Here is a 19,625-nt window from a genome sequence, read left to right as displayed (position 1 = left end):
GTGGCAGAAGGGATCCAACTTGGGACTTGTGGTACTTTGTGTGTGGGGACACCTGCTATCTAAAACAAAAGAGGAAAGAGGCAGCCCAAAAGTCCACTGCAGAGCTCTGAACTTTGCAGAGAATACAACGGACAGGATAAGGTAGAGGTGGGCAGGGATGCCCCGAGTCACGCAAGCTCAGCCTCGCAGCCTTGCGTGATGCCTCAGATGGGAGCTGATGTGCCACCCCACCCTGGAGCCACCACCTCAGCACATCCGCTTTCACATTGGTCCAAACCAAAAAAGCAAGCACACTCCTCCCCTTCTCCAGCCTGCGCAACGTAAGCTATTGCCTCAGCCTTCTCCTGCAGAGACAGCACCACCTCCCAAGCTTACCTCAGAAGCTGCAACAAGCCCCACAGAGGCCTAACCTGACTGGAGCGAAGGACCGCTCCCTCTGTTCTGCTAGTTAGGGGAGCTAACAGCAACCCCTCCCCCCCCCTCCATCCCTGGCGCCTCCAGAGAACATCAGCAGCGTTTCCGTTTCACCCGTCTGGCGGGGGGGGGGGGAGAAAGGGAAGGGCATTTGGAGGGCTGAGCAGCGTGCTTTGCTCTGAGGAATGCGGGGCTCGGCGCAGACTGTCTAGACTCCAGCTAACCTCTCCCCAGGGAGCCGGGACCACAGTGGGAAGCTGAGACAGACCGAGGGCAGGGAGGAGGTGGGTAGCCAAGCATTCCCACTCCATGTTCAGCTTGCACAAGTTCACAGGGAAAAGGGACACTCTTCTCAAGTTTCTCACGTTTGCTGGGATTCAGCCAGCTAAGTCACTTTCTTCACGTCAGGCTATTCACTGCCTGTATTCTTACACACATTTTGCATGAGGAGAATAATCGGGACAGACAACAGCTTCACTGAGAAAGAGTTAATGCTCTTGTATTTCAAAGAAAAATAGCAGTCAAAGGGGCCTCTGTCATGGAGGAGCTGGTCAGCAGCAGGGCATGGGCTAGTGGCAGAGCAGGAGGCGCTTCTTTTTCTAGTTCACCTCCAGTGCATTTGACCACAGCCAGATCCCAGAGAATACATTGCCTCCAGTGGTCTCCAAGCCCTTGGTGGCCTTGGTGAGTTCAGCGTCTCAGCCCCACTGAGGGGAAGGGAGAGGTGAACTGCCCAGGTCCACGCAGGTGGCCAAGCAGCAGAGCTTGAAACTGTGCTGTGAGCCTTGGGGCTCCCAGATTGCTGCCTTATGGTTCAGCCTCACAACCTGAGATGGTCTTCAGCCACCACTGCAGAAGTGGTTCTGCCCTTCCTCCTCCCTATGCTGTTTTCCCACATCAGCTCTCTTAGGGCTGTGCAAGGACCAAAAAAAAAAAAAAAGCTACATTTTTCTTTTGTCAATTATTTTTTCAGATAAAGTTAATTTTCAGTTGTGTAGCAGCACAAGAACCAGAGCCAATACAGAGGAGGAAGAGGAGTGAACATGAAGCCATGAGTGGGAGAGAGGTGCAGAAGGCGTTTATCCTTTTCCATAGCAGCTCACAGCTAGATTGGCTTACACCCACTGAGAAAGCGTTCCTTTAGATGTACATTACAAGAATATTTGGATGCAATTTTAAAAATCACAGCCCTGACAAACACAGGACTTTGTTGCTTTTTGCTAGACTTTTATTAAAAAAAAATGGGTTTTGAGCTCAAGGTAGAATTTATAATGAAAACATTGCCTCAGAGAAGGGAATCATCCCTTCTCACCTCTGACCAACAACAAAGAAAAAAAGGAAAGGAAAAAAAGACTTCCAAAAAGCTTGTGCCAAAAAAAAAATCCATGAGCCTTCTTTACTTGACTTCCTCTACTGCTCACTTATCGCTGCCTTGCAGAAAGATGCCCGAAAGCTATGAAAGGAAGAACGTTCATCCTAGCCCACCTGGTTCTCCCAAGATGTGAAATGCACCAGAGAACGAGAAATGCACAGACCTTTCTACTTGCTCTGAAAGCCAAAAAAAAAACCCCAAGCACCCATATTTAGAGACAAAGCTGGAAATGAAAAGAAAAACAAGAAAGGGGTATTCTTAATAACCTCTGAACCTTTATTACACATATTCAGTATAGAAATTTCCCAAGGGCCAAGTCAAGATCCAGCTCAGTTTGTGTCAAGCCTTGTACAAACACATCTCAGAACAGAGTCTATGCCCTTGAGATAGCATGTAAGCAAGATTTCGTCTTGGAAGAAATTCCTGTATTATTACTTGGTTAGAAACGGATCTTTTGAGAGAAGGGTGGAGTGAACTGCAAGAAAGCTGGCTCTGCCTTCATCTCTCTAACTGTATCCAATTCGAGTCAGACTTACTGGTGGTAATAGCTTGACTTTTCTAGAGGGGAAGCATCCTGCCTGCTCTTTCTGCTACCTCTATCCCAGAGCTGATCGATGCCTGCATGTAAAATAACCAAGTTACACCTAAATATACCCCACCGCCTCCTCAGTGAGAATTCCTCCCAGCAAAGTCCACGTTATCCACCAATCTCTGCTGTGAGAAATGGAACGCTCATTTGAGAAACAACAATACGTGCTGGTGTTCACATGGGACTTCAGAGTGCACTGTTTGCTTGCATGAAGACATGCTCATCCATGTCAATAACACAGCCTTTAACAACTCTCAGGCCCCAGCTTGACAAACTCTTCTGCTTGGGTGTGTGAGCACAGGCAGGCGAGAGACTACACACTTCCTTGCTAAAGTGCCCGTGCCTGAGAGCCCACAGGCCGGTGCAAAGGGTCCTGCAACTGCAGAGCCCACGCTCAGGGCACTGACCGTGAAGCGTATGACTCCTGGCAGGGTTCAACTCATAAAACAGCTGCTAGATGGTATACTCCACCTGACTGCAGTGTTGTGATACGGCCCTTCATCTATCCCATGAGTTGAGATGAGCAGGCACACCCCCTACCCCAGTCAAATCTCATGTACAGGGTCTAAAAAGAGTAGAGAAGCCTATAAATAGTCCCAGTCTTTAATAACAAGCTTTCACTTATGCACGTATCATAGCATATCCCAAATCAAGGCTGTAACTGGTAACCATTACAGTACATCTGTGTACTGTGGGCAAGATTGTCATTATGAAAACAGCACCGTTTACAATTCCTGCTTTTGTATGGGTTAACGTTTGTGATCTCCCTAATATTTTAAATTAGGGTTCCTTCTGTTTTCCCGCTTTCTTCTTTTTACAATTCACATTGCCCAAGGCTGGATGGAGCCCCAATAACAGCGCCTGGAGCTGCCCTTCCACCGCGTGGCAAGGAGCGTGCGCCTCACAGGGAATGCTAAGGGAAAGGGGATCGCAGCTCCTTAGCCCAGGCAATGGCAAATTCAGCCTTTTTTCCTCCTTGCATCTCAGGGAGAAGCAACATAGGGAGTATATAAAACCCTGTAATGAATTAAACGGGTTTCAAAGAAGAGCCCCCATAATGAGTAAGTGACTAGGAAACATGCCTTCCCAGGGGATGACTTGAGGAGCTCACACTGTTTAGTTCGCCAGACACAAGGCTTGGGGGCTGGCCTGATCACATACCACAGTTACAAGGGTGGGGAATAGATCTAAGGTACTAAAGACCTCTTCTGCCTAGCAGATTAAACACAAGATTGAACATCTGTAGATCAAGATTAGACAAATGTAAGCTAGAAATGAGGTGTAACAGCACAAGGGCAATTAACCACCGCAACAACATACCAAACGCAGTGGTATTTTCCATTTGTGGCAATTACTTAATCAAGATTAGATGTTTTTTTAAGGCACGCTTTAGAGTCCAGCGCAAATGGAATTAATCCAAAAGCTGGATATATGGGCTGTATTATGCAAGGGGGCAAAAAAGTAAAGCACAACAGCCCCTTCTGGCCTCACCATCTACTAATCTACTGGGAAAATTGCTCCCTTTATTGTCAGTAGCAGTGGTAGACAGCCATATTTTCAGTGACAAGACACGCTGTTGTTTGCATGAAATAGTAATAATAATACCTTCCGTTTCACCCACATCTCTAATCTGCAATGCTCAAAGCTCCTTACTGTCACTATGCCAGCAAGTCTGACAACTCACTGGGTGATATGTTGACATCATTATTTCCGTTATTTCGTCCAGCTTGGACTTTTTCAGCGTAGATAATCATCCACTTACAATTTATACGGGAGACGGTACTCAGATCACCCGTGATTTTGTGCACCTACTTTTTGGCCTGCTGGTGAGAAAGCGTTCACACAAGCACTTGCCAAAGAAAGGTCTCAGGGTGAGATGACACCTTAAACAACTGCCCAGCAGCTGCCTACTGTGGATACTCTTCTCCAGTGCATAATTGGCACCACTCAAAAGCTCTGCATAACCTCCCTAGAAAAGCACTGATAACCATGTATTTTTAAGACCAGAAGTCAGCAGTTAAAATGCTGGGGAAAAAAAGGAGAGAAGTGTTTCCTAGTTGTTCTAACAAACATCTTCATATGATTGGGGGGGGGGGGAGTAATTTCCATTAGTTACCATGGCAACCCATGGAAATAGCTAACGCATCTTCTTTTCCTTGTCAATCTTTGATAGACCTGTCAGGGGACACAAGTGACCATGCCCCGTGCGAGATCCTCTGCTTAACAACAACATGCAACTAATCGGAGAACCTGCATTACCATACCATCAAGTGCTCCCCTTATGGCACATCTCCCACTCGTTTTCTCCAAGCTCCCAGCCACAGGAGAGATGCTTGCTGCTCCCCTCAAACAGCAAGTACGCTCCGGAAACGCAATCCTCACTGTGTGACACACCAGCTCTCCCACCCCGTGTCCTCCCTCCATCTCTGGCTCCACTACAAACATTCAAACATCTCCTCCTTCCCATCTGGGGACAATTGGCTCCCATCCTAAATGTAGGTTATACCAGCATTTTCCTTTCTGTACATCTTTATTACCTGCCAATAAATTACTCAATCATATAGCAATTCTGGTCCAAATGTTATCTCCATCTTCCTCACTATTATTTTAATTGCTGCTGACAAGGATAATAACGCTCTGCAGTGTCTGCTGCCCCTTCCACACAAGAGCTTTTAAACTTCTCCTAGCAGGGATGCATTCAGTCTCATAAAGCCTTCTGCGAGGCACAGCACAGTTGTTATCCCAGTTTTGCAGATGCCAACGCTGCAGCTCAGAGGAATGAAGTGCCTTGCCCAAAGCCTACATACAAATCAGGGCAGAGTGATGACTAAGAGCTAGAACAAACAGATCTGGAGAGAAGAGCCTGTTTGCATTTTCTTGGTGACTGCAGACTCTGAAGCTGCTTGAACTAGACATACTCAGAGGCCCCTTTCCTACCTTTCCCCTCCCAAGAAAAACAAAACAAAAAAAAAAAAACAGCAAACAAACATAAACCTGAAAAAAAGTTGTCTCTGTTTAATATTGCTTTGCTGCTGACCTTGCGTCTGCTGCCGGACAGCCTAACTCACGCGAGTGCTTGGAGGCATGCTGCTGCACTGCAACAGCGTGGCAGTGATTTGTGAGGACACTTTTACACTCAGCTGTTCTCCCCTCTCGTTAGGTTTTCACAGGCACACAGCCAGGAGTGGCCTAGCCACTGCACTGACACCATGCACTTCTGCACTGTTCATAGAGCACAGCAAGATTCAACAACGGTCCAGGAGGATCCGAAATAAATAATCTGCACCGACTGCAAATTCTGCTGCTCTCTCCTCCCCAGCCCCAGCTCTGGTTTGCTGGTACTTTCTATCACTTTAAGATACTGGCAAGTTATTCCATAAAAGGGTTGAGTAAGGTGGTCTTTCTACAGTAGCAGAGTGACTATTTTTGCAAAACTTAGAGGGACTTAGTATCTTGTGGGGACTTAATATCATTCGCTAAACATGGCTGAAATTGGCTGTTGGGTTTAAAAGTTATTTGGGGAGGTTCAAAGGTACCAACAAACAGAGAGTAAGATGACATAAAGCTCTGTTTCTTTAGGCAACCAAGGAAAAATACTCTGCTCGGATAGGAGGAAGGGAGCTATGAGGAGATTAAAAGAGCTGGGCTAAGGGAGGAGCTGAGGGGCCACATAAACCTGCTACGTGTACAAGGTGGAGGTAACACCACCGGGGAGGGACTCACTATAGGTGAACACAGGGACATAACTAGGTCTGCTAGGACTGAATGAAAAGAGAATAACGGTCTACCTGTTCACGTATGAGGCCCATCAAGATAAACTTACTGACTCTGAGCTACAACAGACCGCAGTATCCTCTTTCCACAGAGCAGAGAGGGGACATCATTTAGCAGGGATACATAAAACAGGATTTGACAAGCCGCTAATGGCTCCAGTTCGTCAAGCAGCTACTAATCTCGGGCCCGACCGCAATGCCTCGCAAAGGAAAACGGTCCGTTCTTCCAAAGGTGGATGCTTTGCTGCCTGCCGTGCTGCTGCCCTGACTCTGCAGCAGGGCGAATGCGGGAACGCTCCTTGCAGAAGACAACGCGCTGCCTCCGCAACCCTGCTCGCGGGAAGGACCATGCCAGGCAGCCACGTTACTGGTCAAACAAAGCTCAGTTTCGAACAGCAGGTAACAGCACGTTACCAAGCACAGACACCAAGGCTTGCTCTTTATCTGCGGACCAAGTACAACTCAGGCAGTTAAAAGGAGGAGGGGGGGGGGGGGGAAAAGGTACTCCCTTCCCTGATCACTATGCCATCATCCTCTGTCATGGGACCTGAGCCTCAAGCGTGAGGTAAACATATTGGAGCTACATGAGAAATGGAGTCCCTGTTGCAATTTGACTTCTCTGCTGTCCTCAGGGGAACTGAAGAAAGGGGGCACCAACTGGAGGAGATTAAGCTGTTATTACTCATCCTCCATAGTTCCTCAGGGCTGGAATACCCCACAGCTCACGTCCCATGGACCAAACAAGCTGTCCTCCCATGGGAATGTCTTGACTTTTCCACCAAGTTCAAACCAATGCCTCGGAGGTGAACGTTTGTTCTCTTGTCACCTTAATCTTCCAAAGGCTCAGGTTTGCAGGAGCGTGCTCCAGCCTGGAGCTGGGTCATGACCTTTCCAGCTTTCCCTGAGGAACTTTACTCACCCAGACAACTATAAGATCCAGACATAGCAAGAATTCCCCGAGGAAATCTCTTCCGCCTACATACAGGAAACGAGACAGTAATTCCAACCCCTCATACTTGAGTTTCCTCAAACATAAACATGAAAAAGTGGCCAGAACACAGGAGGAGAAGAAAGTCCCAGAGCAGCAAAAAGTACATATGCAAAGAGTTACGTCATGCAGAAGGAAAGCTCTTGGCTTCAGGCTACAATTACCAGCGTTTAAATGGCAGGGGCTGCTACAACATGGAGAGGCCTCACAGGCGCTCTGCTCCAGATAAATTCATCATCCAGAAAACAGCAACACCATCCCTGGACAACATGCCACTGAAGGCTAACCTGGTAACTTGCCAGCTCCTGCCAAATTCCCCCTCGTTTGTCTCTGTCCTGGTGGACGGACAGAAACTACTTGTTCTGCCCCAAGCACTCAGTCCCGCAATGCCGTACGCTGGCTGTGAGGCGACAACGCAGCAGCGGCCAGCGGCAGCATTTCAGAAGGCCAAAAGGCAACACCTGCTTCTGAGGCTGCAGGACTGCAGGCACCTGCACTGGCCAAGATGCACCAGTGCATCCCACCATCGGAGGCAGACACCTTTGCTAGCCCATTCTAGCTCATGTCTGTCACTCTCCTCACGCTTCCCTCTCATTCAAGATTTTAAGCCCCTCTTCTTTCCCCCCCAGCCGCAACCTGAAAGACTTGAGAAGACAATGTTAGGCTAGACCTGCCACAGGTCCTTCCACAGCAAGTCGTTCTACTACCTCCCTGGGTCTCCTCACAGGTAAAGAAACAAAGAAGTGGTTTCTGGCTATACATAATCTTTGAAGCTACCATTATTTCTTGAAAACTTTAATTCTGGGGAAAAGTTAATTAAGAAATAATCATGGAAGGCTCCTCCAGCATCCATATTCCCAAGGGCTCTTCACCTGGTCTAAGGTCGCTGAACCAGGAGCAGGGGTCAGGAGGAACTCGTACTGTCTGCTGCTGGCTAGGGACAACCAAGAGTGGATGACCAACAGCTGTCCAGCTCAGTCCAGCTCTTCCAAGCCCAGTGCTGTCCTGGCTTGGAACAGAAGATGTGCCAAACCTCTCTTCCTACTACTGAAACCCAGCTGCTCTCCCTCAGTATTTTCATCTGTTCCCTCAATTTGGTTCACTGCTCCTCACGTTGCGAGGCTCTCTACAGAGATATAATCAAGAGAGAAACCCAATTTCATATGCTTACAGTTTTACTGCTGTGTAGCTTAAGAGTCGCAGAATGAAAAAAAGGAAAGGATAAAGAAGAAGGAACAACAAGGAAAGCTGGCTATTAAAGGGACCCTTACGTAGTATAATGGTGTTTAGAGAAAGTGGTTAGAGGTCCATGTTTGGGACAGCAGTTGACCAGGTGCAGCCAAGGTAAAGTCGATATAGGGAACCATCCTGCAGCGTCCATAGGAATGAGATGGGTTCCAACAAGTCTTTCGTCTCTATCTCCTGGTTTCCCTGGTGCATTTGGTATTTTCTCAGAAGCACCGGAAAACTAGTTCCCTTCCCACAGTGAGACAAAAAACAGATTTCGGTCTTCAAGTAATGTTTAGTTTCTTCTGCCAAAATATTTGCTTAGCTGTCAAACAGTGGGAAAGTGGGATCCACCTACAGCTGAGCTAATAAGATACCAAATCCTCCCCTGATCATCCAACCCAAACTCCTTGTTCTTTCCAAACACCCAAGAGGGGCCTCCAAATCGTTTCCAACTTGTGGACCCCTTGAAGTTTTCCAAAGAAGGCACAGATATCGCATGAAAGTCCATATATGTAGATTGACGTATGAGCTTGCTTTTCTTCATCATCTCTCATTGGCAACATAGATCTCTCCACCATCCCAAGCAACTGCAGGCCCAATGTTAAAATCCAGTTATACAGCGTAGTAAGTGAGGGTGCTCAGGCATAGAGCAGAAGTAAGATTTAATAGGAACTTCATTTCTGCACAGCTACTTTGTATGACAGAGAAGGAACGTACTCACTAGTTACTGGTAGCTGATGTCTTCAACCCAGCACGCAGTTGTGAAGAATACGTTTTGATCACAACTGGAGCACATTTGAAAGCAAGTAGTTAGAAAATGCCATGCAGTCCCTGCTCATGCTTCATTTTTTTCTGTCCTTTAAAACAGCACTCAAGCCTCTGGGCCTGTTTATCTGGCATTTGCTTATTTATTTCAACAATGCCTAAGAACTGTAATCAGGGCCCCATGGTGCAAGTGCAAATAAGCTCCTGCTCCAACCAGTTCACATCTGACACGAATACACTAGCTGTGGCAAAATCTACAATCTCTGGCAAAGTCAAGATACGGATCCCAACATTTGCACCCAGACCCAGCTCTGGAAGGAACGACACTTCACAGCATTAAGAGCTGTCTGATCTTTTCTTCCGCTAAACTCAGATGCTGCTCTGAGGGGTTGATCTCTCCAAAGAGGTGCTGGTCATTCACAGATCAGCTCAGACACCACACTACAGCAGAAGCCTTTTTAGCCAACACCTCCATGAAGGTGGATCCAACCTAGCTAAATGCAGCATTTCGGGGAACCAATCTCCTCTAGCTCACAGGATATGCAGTCAAAACAGAGTCTGGTTAATCGGAGTCTCAGAGGCCTGCAAAGACGCATCTGGCTGAAATTTGTGACAAACTCCTCAGTACAAAGAGCAGCATTCCTCCGCTCCTGTAACACCGCGCAAGGCAGACCAAAGGTGCCCCAGTGCCTCCTGATGGGTAAGCAGCTGGAAAATGCAACAGGCAACGTAAGCCTTTCAGCCAGTCCTCTCCTCCTATGCTGGAAGGAGGAGGCACCCCCTCCCTCCATCAGTTACCCACAAAAAACATGCGTACCCTGGCAGTTAAAGGCATTCATTCAGCTACGGTGAATTTGCACAAAGTGGCTCAGACCCGATAGTAAACAGCGGCTCCATCTGAGAAGTAGCATTAGGGTGTCACACACACCTATCCATTACATGATGCCGCTTTCATTTCGGAGCTTGCACCACGCACCTCTGCGGCCAAACTGCTGCTCAGAGGTTATGGTCCCTTCAAAACAGCCAGGGGAGTGGTTTAAACCCTCGTGCACAGGGAGGTTGGCCAGTGATTTTAGCACAGTGCAAGGTGCCTCAGGCAGAGCTCCCCGTTTTGTCCCTCAGCCCTTGGACTGCCCATAGCACAGCGCAGGGGACAGAATGGCATTTTCCTGCCTCCTTCATTTAAAATGTGCTTATCGCCTTGATATGCGATTCCAGCAATGCCTGGCCTGACACCCAAGGGCAGGATTCCAGGGAGGAAGATGTGCATCAGTTCAAAATCAGCTCCCAGGGAACAATGACAGTAGTTTTTGCTTTCACCAAAGACTGAAGCTGTGTCAGCAAGGCTAGACATAGGAAGCTGCTATTTTATTACATTCGTGCGTTACGTTAAACGACTGGATTTTACATGAATGCACAAAGCTAGTGCACCTTAAAAATGGTCTGAGCTACCCAAGCGACAGGCACCATAGCATCCTTTTTTTTTTCCCCGCTACCATGGACAAAACATCAACGTGAGGAGGACTGAACTAGCCCACAAAGTCTCTACCATTAAGTTTCAATGTGAATGGATCCTTCTTAAAATTGAAGACTGCGGGGCCACATTCCAGCCTTATCCTAGAGCTATGCAATTACATCAGGATGTCAACTTTCACTTATTAAGATAGCAGTTCTTGCCTTCATGGTTGCAAAAAGGCAGGAAAAAGTTTAAGCCAACCAAGCTGAGGACGCTGGCCAGAATCTGTAAACAGCCTGAAACTAAAGCTTGGAAGGAGGGAGAAGTATACCAGCCTTTATAAAGACCAGTCGGATTCTCAGCTTCATCTCCCCTGGGTCCCAAGAGCACTCTGCTGGAAAACTGCTAGGTTGGCAGAGGAAGCACATGACCTTGAAGGGATCAGGTCTTGTCATCTTTCTGGGCAAAAGCAGTCAAGTCGGACTGAGAGAAAGCGCTCACGTGAGTTAAGCAAACAGAACCTGGCCTAAGGCTTTTTCATCTTCTCTTTTTCCCCCTCTCTTCCAGCTTTTCACACACAGAAGTTATACTGAGGGAAGAAGAGGGAGGGATGGAAAGATGAATCCCAAGGTTTCCACAGATGCACACATTGCAAACACTGTACCATGAGAAAAGGTTATCAGTTTGTCTCCAGATGCTTGTCACCACCTTGTTGCTTGGGGGTCAGAGCCCCCCTCAGATCTGTCAGTAGATCTCCTCGCAAGAGCGGCCCTCTCGCCCTTTTTACTCAAAACGAGACAAGTCAGCTGAAACCGTTTACGTAACTCTTCCCAAAGGCAGGCTCAATTAGCCTGAAATGGGTTAAAGACAGTTTAAGAGAACAGCTTTGGGGCTCAGGGATTACGCGGAATGGATGACGAAGAGTTGAGGGCAGGTTGGGGACATTGACCTCCCCTCTTGGCAAAGCTGAATTCAGGAAAACGGACATCTGCCCACAGCCTGCCCCAGTACAGCTATGCTGGCATCACTCTCTTTGTTAACATCTGCTGTTCTTTCAAATAAGTTTTTCTTGATGATTCTGAAGCAGGTTTAAGCCAAAAATTGAGGGGGAAAAAAAAAATCTCACTCTTGTTCTGAAACAAGTATCCTGATGGGACATATAATGATACTGGTCTAATTATAGCGGTACAACCGGTAAAACTTTTCCGTGCAAACTGCCCTTCAGATCTCATCGATACAGTCAGAGGGACCAGATTCCTTTCCCGTGTTAAGCAGCTATCTGCTCCACCAGGATAAGTACAACTGATCAAGTCACAGGCCTACGGATTAACTTTTAATACGTTCATCAGACATTTTGTGCCTCTCCCTTTCCTCAACAGGGATGGATGCTTCCCAAAATCTTTCCCTCTGCCTAGAGAAACATCAGCTGGGAACACAAGCACCTTCACCTCCGCAGCATCCCTGCTAATCCTAGCAAACAGCCTCCTCATTGAGAGGCTGATCCAGGAAGGGAGAGATAAAAAGCACTGTCTGAAGCTCGGGGCTGGCTTCCATCCGAGGAGGAGAGTTCACCGTCTATTGCTCTTGCGACTATTACTGAACTGGGCCAAGAAAAGCTCCCAAGCTTTGGCACGTCTCAGATTTTCCAGTCTGCATAAAATCATGCCAGGAACATTTACCGAAGCAATTTCTTTCTTTCTTTCTATACAGACTCTAATTATGCACCTAACAATATTACAGAAGTGAGAGTTGTACAAAAACCCAACCCAGTTCAGATATAGTTTCGCCTACAGATGTACTAGCAGCTTACGGCTCAGCATTAATATTCTGAATGAGCTGAAAGGTACTAAGCATCGACTGCAGCAGAAAGAGAAGAAATAGAGAAGTTATCACTTCCAGAAACCTAGAAAAGGGAAACCCACTCTATACTAGTCTTACTGAGCGTCAGTGATGTAGCACAGTGGTAATAAAAGGGGACATTTAGAAGGGGACAACCTTCAGGGCAGTCTCCGAATTTGACACAGCTCACCTTCAAGCACAGCCCACCCCCTGGAAAACAAAAAAGGCCCAGATATTCCAGATGGTAGGACCTAGAAGCGGACTGATGTTCAGTACCAAGCAGTCACCAGCAACAAGAAATTAAAGTGAACCCCAAGAGAAAATGTGCTTGAGGTGTCACTTTTCCCCCCAAACCAGAACCAAACCTCAGTCATCACTCTCAAGTTTTGCTGAACTGAGACTGGAATCGAACCAAAACATTCACTGGTTTGACACCTGGACAATTACCTCGGAAAACAGTCAAATCATTCATTTATCCACTCAAGCAGGAACTGGCCTTTAAAAGCAAGTTTTGAACGTAACGGCTTTACGTTTCTCTTACTTTCACTTCACAGATGAGGACACAAGGCATAGACACATTACAGTACTTATATTTGGGCAGCCAACCAAGGTACTCCAAATTAGACTAAGCCAGGCAAAAAGCAAAATTTCACAATTTGTCTGAGTCAACATAACGCGAGTGGCACCAAATCAGAAACCAATGGCCAAACACATCTTTACTGCATTCCTGCTGGTTACTGACTCCAAGAGGTTTTATTCAGACAACTGCCATTATTATTTAGGTGCTATTATTAATCTTATGAACACATTACTGTGCACTTCCTTCTTACAGAGGTTTCTCTGTGCGTTGACTGGAATTCGTTAAGGGTTTTTTTTTTTTTTTAGGGCTCCTAAGAAAATGGATAAAGCCATTCTGGCTTTTTTAGGACAGCGTTGGAGGGACTGCGTGGAAATGCTGACCGCGCAAGCATGTCATGCCTTGAGAAGAAAGTGCATTACAGTATTCTCGTGTATATGCAGATGCGAAATGCTAGTCTCTACTACAGCTCAGGTTTCACGCTTGCTGCGACCAGGGCTACTTCAACAGCGTCCACTCACAACCGCTGCGTCTCTCCTGCGCTATACGCTACTTGCATTGCTCCTCTCTCTAGCAAGAGGCTAGCGTTCGTGGGGAGCTCACCAAAGAGCTTTACTTAAGGAGAGATAAACAATATTTGGTTTTACTCCAAAGCCTGTCTCTGTCATAACCCTGGCAGCGTGGTATATGGGTGGGAGGCAGAAAGAGGGGACTGTTTGGAAGAAGTCAAAAGTGTTTATACATTTTTGCGCAGAGCCAAGTTGTGATGCTCCAGGGTGGGGCTGGCCATCTGGGAGAAATATGCAGGGAGAAAAAATGCAAGTGGGCAGACGACCCACCCCCCCAGGTCCCCAGCGGGGATCGCCTCCCCCCGCCGAAAGCACGCACGGCCGGCCTCCCTCCCCAGCGCAGCTTGAGTTCATTTGCTTTAAATCACTTCCACATTTCCCGGCCATAATTATCAAATATTTTGTTTCTGACCTCACTTTTATGGCGGCTGCAGCCCTGGGAATTCAGACCCCGCTTATTTTCTGTCAACAGACCTTTGGGTTTACGAGCTCGGAGCTGATGGTTTTTCATGCTCGCAGAAGGTCATTGCAGCAAAAGGAAGGGAGGGGGGAAAAAAAAAGGAGTGGGGGAGAGAGAGAGGAAGAGGGAGGCAGAGGCGGAGGGGGGCTGCTCGGAGAAGTCCCGCCGGCGGCAGCTCGGCGCGGCCCCGCGCCCCCTCCGCGGCGCCGCGCACGTGGGCGCGCCCCGGCCCCCGGCGCCGCTCTCCGCCGTCCCGGCAGCTCGCCCTGCTCCGCGGCGAAGCGGGGAGCTGGAAATAGGGAGGGTTTTGTTGTTGTTGTTGTTGTTGTTTTCCCCCTCTGGACGGGCAAAGCCAGAGGGAAAGGCCCCCCCCGACCCCCCCCCCCCGGCCCCCGGCCCCGCGCCTACCTCCGCTCGCAGGCGGGCGACGGCCAGCAGGACGCAAAACACCGAGAGAGTTTTCCAGACCTGCAAAAGAGGGAGCGGGCGGGGAGGTGAGCGCGGGCCGCGCAGCGGGGCGAAGGGGAGGGGAGGCGATAGGATGGGGGTCGCCGCCGCCAAACTTCCCGCCGGCCCCTCTCACCATGCTGCCGGCGGCGGGACCCGGCCAGGCGAGAGCAGCGCGGCGGCGGCGGCGGCTTCCCGACTCCGGCGGCGAAGAGAGGAGAGGCGAGGGCAGGGCTCCCCTCACCCCGACCCCGCCAGCCCCCGGCTCCGCCCCCGGCCCGGCCCGACGCCCCCCCCCCGCCGCCGCCGCCGCCGCCGCCGCCGCCCCGGCCGCGGCTCCTCCCGCCGCCCGGCTCCGCCCCGCCGCCGCCGCCGCCGCCGCCCTGCCCGGCCACCCCCGGCCCCCGGACCGGCCTCGGGGCAGCGCGGTGGGTGTGCCGGCCCCAATCCCCCCTAGGTGCCGGAGTGGGCCCCACTGCTCTGAATTGCCGTCACCCCGGTGGGTGTCCTGCGAGGGGGCCTCAGGTCCCGCGAAATGGCAAGTCCTACCAAATAAACAGCATCATACGTAGTCAGGATAAGCAACAGCGGCGTTTCCAAGCTTCCGAGTTGCTTCTCGCTCGGCCGGCCTCTTCTTGCGCAGCCCGGGCTTCGTGGCCCAGCGGTAGCTGAAGGCGGGATGTGGCGCTGGAAAAGGAGCCTTACTGGGTAGGGAATGGGTTTAGAAAGCGTTCCCGCGGGAAGGGTTGGATGAGGGACAGAGCGGGCGGTGGGAACAACGCCCAGCGCCGGAGAAAGCAAGGGGGCCCTTGCTGATCAGACAGCCGCAGTTTTTCGTGGGGTTTGCTGAGAGCATCCTCCCTGGTAAGCCGGTGGGGTGGGAGAAGCGTGTGCTGGGGAGTAAAACGAAGGATTTTGCTGTGCTTGGTCTGCCCTAAAAGAAGGAAAAGAACAAATACCCGAGAAAGGCAACACGTGGGAGCGTTGCTGCTCGCATCTTCTGGGAGCAAACCCGTATTTCGGAAGCAGATAGGTCTGGGCAGTGTCCCAGTGCTGCAGTGGTGGAAGGCAAGAAGAGGCAGAGGCAATGACACCGATACTTAGTTCACAGAGTCGGCTTTTCGCCAGCAGAGCTGAAAGCAGCTCATAAAGGAGATCGCTGCCGTTACTGCCTTTTTCACAAACGAGGAAACTGAGGTACAAAGCAGTTTCTCTGCAGGCAGGAAGCGGCCAGGCTCAGCGTAAGGCCACTTCTTTCCAATGCGCAGCGCGTGCGCTCTCCATTAGACCACACTGAAGCTCCAGCCATGACTGTAGACACAGTTCATGTGGGGACGCAGTGAGGTTTAAAAATAGGAATTTAAGTCTGCGCCTATTAGACTCCAAATCACAATAGTTGAGCAGAACAGCCAGTTGGGGTGTTATTCCAGTCACATGGGATTCGTAATCCCACGAGTGCCTCGTGCTGGTCATTTGCACATAAATACCTGCGATCCCTTGTGTTTAATATCTTCACCTCGGGATTTGAGAAGCTGCTGCTAGCGCAGGGGCTAGAAAGCAAGACCTGTCAATGCGAAGACGCTAACTGTCCTGGGCGCGCCCTACGAGCATGCCTAAAACACAGCCATCTTCACCATTAAAACAAATGACACCATGACACCAGTTGTCAAGGGCTTTTCCTCAAGGTTTGAGGTTGTTTATAACCAAAACTGACACTGCTGGCTTTGAAATCCCATCTTGCTCTGCAACCAAGCATTCCCATAAGCTACTTTCTCCTTGCCACGCTTCCTTCTGTGTCCTGAACAGATACAAGAGCAGGGGAGAGCTGGCGTGTGTTCCCCCCCGCAGTGTTCACCAAGACTGAAGATTATTCCAGCATCCTGCTGCAAGGGGCAAACTCTGAAAAATAATGATCCCTGACCTGGATGAGCTCAGTTCTGCACCGTTCCTGGCAGCTGTGCTCTTTCGCTGCACTCACCCAAGCTCCAATTTCTCCCTGTGTTTTGTTTTAGGACTGCTAATAATAATTTTGTATTTAGAGAGGATCCTCCCCATCAAGTTCCGCTTCTGTCTGAGTGGAGCTGGTCTATAAATGTAGCCTGAAGAGATGTCTAATTATTTCGCGGCCGTTGCTGAGCGATGTAGTTTTCATTGTTGTTTTTTCTGAACCCACCTTCACATTGTATCTCTTTGTTTTGGAGTCATTGATTCCCTTGCTTGATGACCCAGTGCCGACAGAGTTATGACTGAACTCAGCCGGACTTTAATTTGCAGAAGCATCATAGAGTCAGGCTCATTCTGAGTCACCCTGATGCAAGTGATGCACCCCCCCCCCCCCCCAAAAAAAAAAAAAGTGGCAAATGGTAAATCAGTATAAAAAGATCCATCGATTTCTGGTCTCTTCATGTCTGGTTCTGCACAAGCGGTGCTACGTGAGGAAGCTCACTCTCTCCAGAGGGTGAAGGTGACTCTCATCGCTCTTGGGAACACAGCACTAGAAGGGATCTCCTAGATCCTGCCCTCCCTCCTTGATGTCATGGGCAGTCACCGCATACAATTTTGATGAGCCATTGTCCTGGATTATATCGGTTTATCAGCAGGAGCATGCTTTTTTCTGTGTAACCTAAGGCTTGAATATGAAACACAAAGTAAAGCAGTAAAGCCCCATTTTGTGCTGGCGTTCAGGTAAAAGCATGTTTCTTCAAGTTGATTTATATCATGTGAGAATGGATTCAGGGGAACACCGAAAAGCCACCCTCGTACTAGAATGAGAGAACATTACCAGAGGAAGGCACGAGGGGAAAGAGACATTTGCACAGCTACCCAGTTAAATCAGTTAAAACTGTTGCATACAGACAAGTAACTGACCAAGAAACTCCGGTAACCTGTGAGGCAACAGTCCTTAGCCCTTTGCTGGAACGAGGACAATGGTGATACAGCCGGAGGGGTTTGTGGAAACATGGATGTGGTGAAAATGGCTACCAGCTCTTGGCAGGCATATTATATCAGCAAACTTATCAGGACAGCAAAAAGTTGTGTCCTCGCTTCCATCACAGGCAGCACAAGATGATCTCAACGCAGACCCCGCAGCCTTAGTGCTGTATACAAAGCCCGAGGCACACATTGTATAAATAAATACACAATATTGGGTGAACTGTTCACTTTTATTGCAAACTCATTTTTACCATTTAAAAATGTAAACTGCAGAAGAAGGCGGCGTACTACCTAAGCACATTTAAAACTAAATCTTTCAGGAACCTGTGCTGTTTCATGATGGACCCATAACAAAGAGTTGGGACCGGAAGCACCAGAGTTAAGAGGAAAGCAAATGGATTTACAGCTGTCGGTTCAAAGCTGTGGCTGTACTGGATATGGTAATTCACCTACTGCTGGTCACACAACCAGAGCAGTTTCATAAAAATGCTTGCAGTTAAAAAGCTTGATGGTAAGCTGCATGACGCTTGCCTGAAATTCAGAAGGTTGCAATGCTCTGATGGGCCAAAAAATTTGGGAATCGTTGCTCTACAGGAAAGATATTCTACTGCATACATCAATATTTCATTTCTGCTCACACTTACTTTCCAGTCACCACTATTTCTAATACAAACTCTTTGTTATATGTATATGACCGCAGATTTTGAGATTTACACACACACACATACACATGCCCAAGTGGTCGTGCTACCGAATTTCTCTAACAAGCAGAGCAAATGAAGCCTGGGCTCTTATGAGTTTACATCTCATGGGTGGATGCATCCTCTTGTGTTTAATAAAGTGCAGGCGCCAAGCGAAGCCTTCTCTATTACTGGGGCACAGTAAACATCACTTTTCTGGACTCTCTGATGTGTAATAAGGGTTACTCTAAGGCTGCAGCCTCTCCCTCATTACAGCATATGCCCAGATATACACCTAAAGTGATCGTATAAGCCTCATTTCCTTGGGAAACTAGGCTAAACATGTGCCAATACATTACTTCGTAAGTCCTCACCCAGCCCTTGTGGCTACACCATTATATCACCCTCTCCGCATTACCTCACTCCCATCCACCACCCACATCACTCACGTCTCCTCCTTTCTCCCTGCCGGATGAAACACGCGACCGTTCACACCAGTCATGAGAGAGGGTTGCTCCCTCCTTGCTGTGCTGAGGTCAGTGACTGGCATGCCTGTAGTACATTTTAGATGATAATTCCAGTAATCAGTATGGATTGGTAACCAGGCTTTGTTAACACAGAAATAATCTCTATCCTGAGAAGTAACTAAGAAATTTGCAGTAGCATTATTTGATGTAATTAGGAAGCAGGGTATTATTTTTAATAGCTGAGGTTTAAGGTTATAGTTGAGAAGGCTCAGCTGGTGTGGACCTGGAGGCATCTATATTATCTTGAGCTATGGGAGTAACTCTTTATGGACCAGAGGGTAGCTCTGCAACTGCACCTAAGAAGGACCAAAAGGCAGCTGGGCTTTCCCAGGAACAGTGGAGAAACAGGCCAGGACGGTGAGACATGAGAGAAGAGCCTAGAGCAGAGCAATGCCTTTTCCACCACATTACCCTGGCTGCAGGCATCAGATCTGAACACAAGGTTGGTGTGAGACTCCGCAGGGCCTAGGTCATGCTGACACCTCGCCACTTTGGGCGAGAGTTCAGGCCTGCAGCAGCTGAAGTGAATACAATGGATCTGGAGTGAACGTCTTCAGCAGGATCCAACCCCCAGAGCATGACATCTCCTCATTCCCCTATGCGGATTTACCAGGACTTTGTTGTGAGCCCGCGGGCAGAGAGTAGCAGGCTGGTAGGAGCAAACCCCGAAATGTGCACAGGTTGGGGAATGGTGCACAAGTAAGCAGGAGGCTTCTTACCCAGAATTTAGGGAGATGCCAAATTACTCTCATTATCCCTGCTTTGTAGCAGCACCACACCATCCAGCGAGCGGTTAAGACTCCTAAGTTATAACAGTATGTGGCTCTAACAGCTGGGTGAACTAACTCGGGTTCAAGGCTTCTCTGACTCCCATCAGGACAGTAAGGGGGTTACTTTTCTAAACAAAATTCAAGCTCAGGTAATAGGTAACTGTGGTTAACTGTGACGTGAGGATATACATATGAAGAGTAGATTATTTAAATCTTTTTTACAGTACAGTTATCT

At 48.6% G+C, this 19,625-nt stretch overlaps 1 protein-coding gene across 1 annotated transcript in view; it reads right to left on the bottom strand.

Annotated features, from left to right (window-relative positions):
• FSTL1 (follistatin like 1) overlaps positions 1-14,723 on the bottom strand; it is a 55,675-nt gene extending 40,952 nt beyond the window's left edge. The window contains exons 1-2 of the mRNA XM_068958047.1: positions 14,616-14,723; positions 14,441-14,500 (exon numbers count right to left, since the gene is read on the bottom strand). Of these exons, the coding sequence (XP_068814148.1) occupies positions 14,441-14,500; positions 14,616-14,618 (63 nt within the window). The 5' untranslated portion in view covers positions 14,619-14,723. The remainder of the gene's footprint in view (positions 1-14,440; positions 14,501-14,615) is intronic.
• Between the last annotated feature and the right edge of the window lie 4,902 nt (positions 14,724-19,625).

The sequence above is a fragment of the Struthio camelus genome, chromosome 1 (assembly GCF_040807025.1).
Source record: "Struthio camelus isolate bStrCam1 chromosome 1, bStrCam1.hap1, whole genome shotgun sequence".
Taxonomy (NCBI): domain Eukaryota; kingdom Metazoa; phylum Chordata; class Aves; order Struthioniformes; family Struthionidae; genus Struthio; species Struthio camelus.
Note: the sequence above shows the minus strand (reverse complement) of the source record. Positions and strands in the feature narration are given on the sequence as shown.